Consider the following 1,380-nt stretch of genomic DNA (forward strand, 5'->3'; position numbering starts at 1 on the left):
GGCCCTTACACAAATCAAAAGGAAATGATCTATAGTTAGTTCCATCGCTGTCTTTTAATTTGCAGCCTGAGCACCTTCCAAAAAATCGATGGTCAGCAGACATCACTGGAAGAGGGAAAAGGTCCACAGACAATAGAAAGGTGTCTATTACCAACTATTTATTAACCGAAAGTGAAGTCTTTATGGGAAATAACGAATTAGATAGGAAATAAGGGGGAAAAATGGAAGTAACAAAGTGCCGTGTGGGTGAATATGATGGCTTCATGTAACGTCACAGCCCATCTTGGGCTAAGGCCTAGCAGGAATTTTAAATAAGCGCTGATTTCGGACCATGGGAAGGTAAACAAAGTTATTTTAAGAGCTCTTCAAGCGATAGAAAAACCTGTATTCTGCATATTAAATTCCTGCTTAGTTGTACCGGCAGTGCCTGCAAACCTCCTTTTCGCAATTTAACTTTCTTCAGTGACAGCTTCAAGGTTGACCCAGTTTGTAAAATGACTTGATATCTTTTTTAGTGTTTCTGTTAATGTATCATAGGTCAAGAGTAACACAGATCTTGGTGCCAGGCCGAAAGAAAGAAACGTTCAAGATAAGCGGCTACAAGACCCAAAGCCTCTTTCACGAATAAAGAAAACATTGAAGTTCTTCCGATTGGGAAAGTAAGTCCTTTCGTATTCCTGGTCTTTGTTGCAACGTTCCGGTTTTTGTCAGAACATATTAGAAAGTGGTCGTAAGATATTTTATTCCAATTGCTGGCCGCATTCTAGACACCGTTTTTGATTGGCGATAAGATAGGCAGTGAAATACCAAAATTTAACATCTTCCGATTCTGTTTATTCTCATGACACGTAGGGGGAAAATTTCAATCATGTAAATCAGGAATCAACCCTTACCTTACCTTTATAAAAAATATTATTCTTCGCATTTGTCCTTTTTAAACGTCAACTTTAATGTGGTTGGCGATTTGTAGCAAACTTCAACAATGTATATTTGTAGGCAACAATCTATATTGATTCAACTTAATAGTAATAATAATAATAATAATAATAATAATAATAATAATAATAGTAATAATGGTTTAATAACAGTATATCCACATAGTGGCTCTTCGCCTGGTATAAAACAACTTTCTAAGCCATCCTATCAAAAACTTACATTAAGTAATACATAAATATAAAAAGAAATATAGAGATATAGATATACAAAAATTACTTTCAATATTTTCACAGGATATCTTCATTCATCTACTATATTAATTCAACTTCAACACAGGCTTTGTTTACTCAACAACTATATTCATTCAACTTCAACACGGGCTATTTTTGTGCAAGAAGACAAACATATTTTTATTCAACTATTCGCTAGTTCCTGGACATTGAT

General features: G+C 34.7%; 1 protein-coding gene across 1 annotated transcript in view; it reads left to right on the plus strand.

Annotated features, from left to right (window-relative positions):
- LOC138021234 (golgin subfamily A member 6-like protein 25) overlaps nt 1-663 on the plus strand; it is a 47,867-nt gene extending 47,204 nt beyond the window's left edge. Inside the window, exons 10-11 of the mRNA XM_068868093.1 lie at nt 66-140; nt 538-663. Coding sequence (XP_068724194.1) covers nt 66-140; nt 538-663 — 201 coding nt within the window. The remainder of the gene's footprint in view (nt 1-65; nt 141-537) is intronic.
- The last annotated feature ends 717 nt before the right edge of the window (nt 664-1,380 follow it).

The sequence above is a fragment of the Montipora capricornis genome, chromosome 10 (genome assembly GCF_036669925.1).
Source record: "Montipora capricornis isolate CH-2021 chromosome 10, ASM3666992v2, whole genome shotgun sequence".
In the NCBI taxonomy this organism is placed as follows: Eukaryota; Metazoa; Cnidaria; class Anthozoa; order Scleractinia; family Acroporidae; genus Montipora; species Montipora capricornis.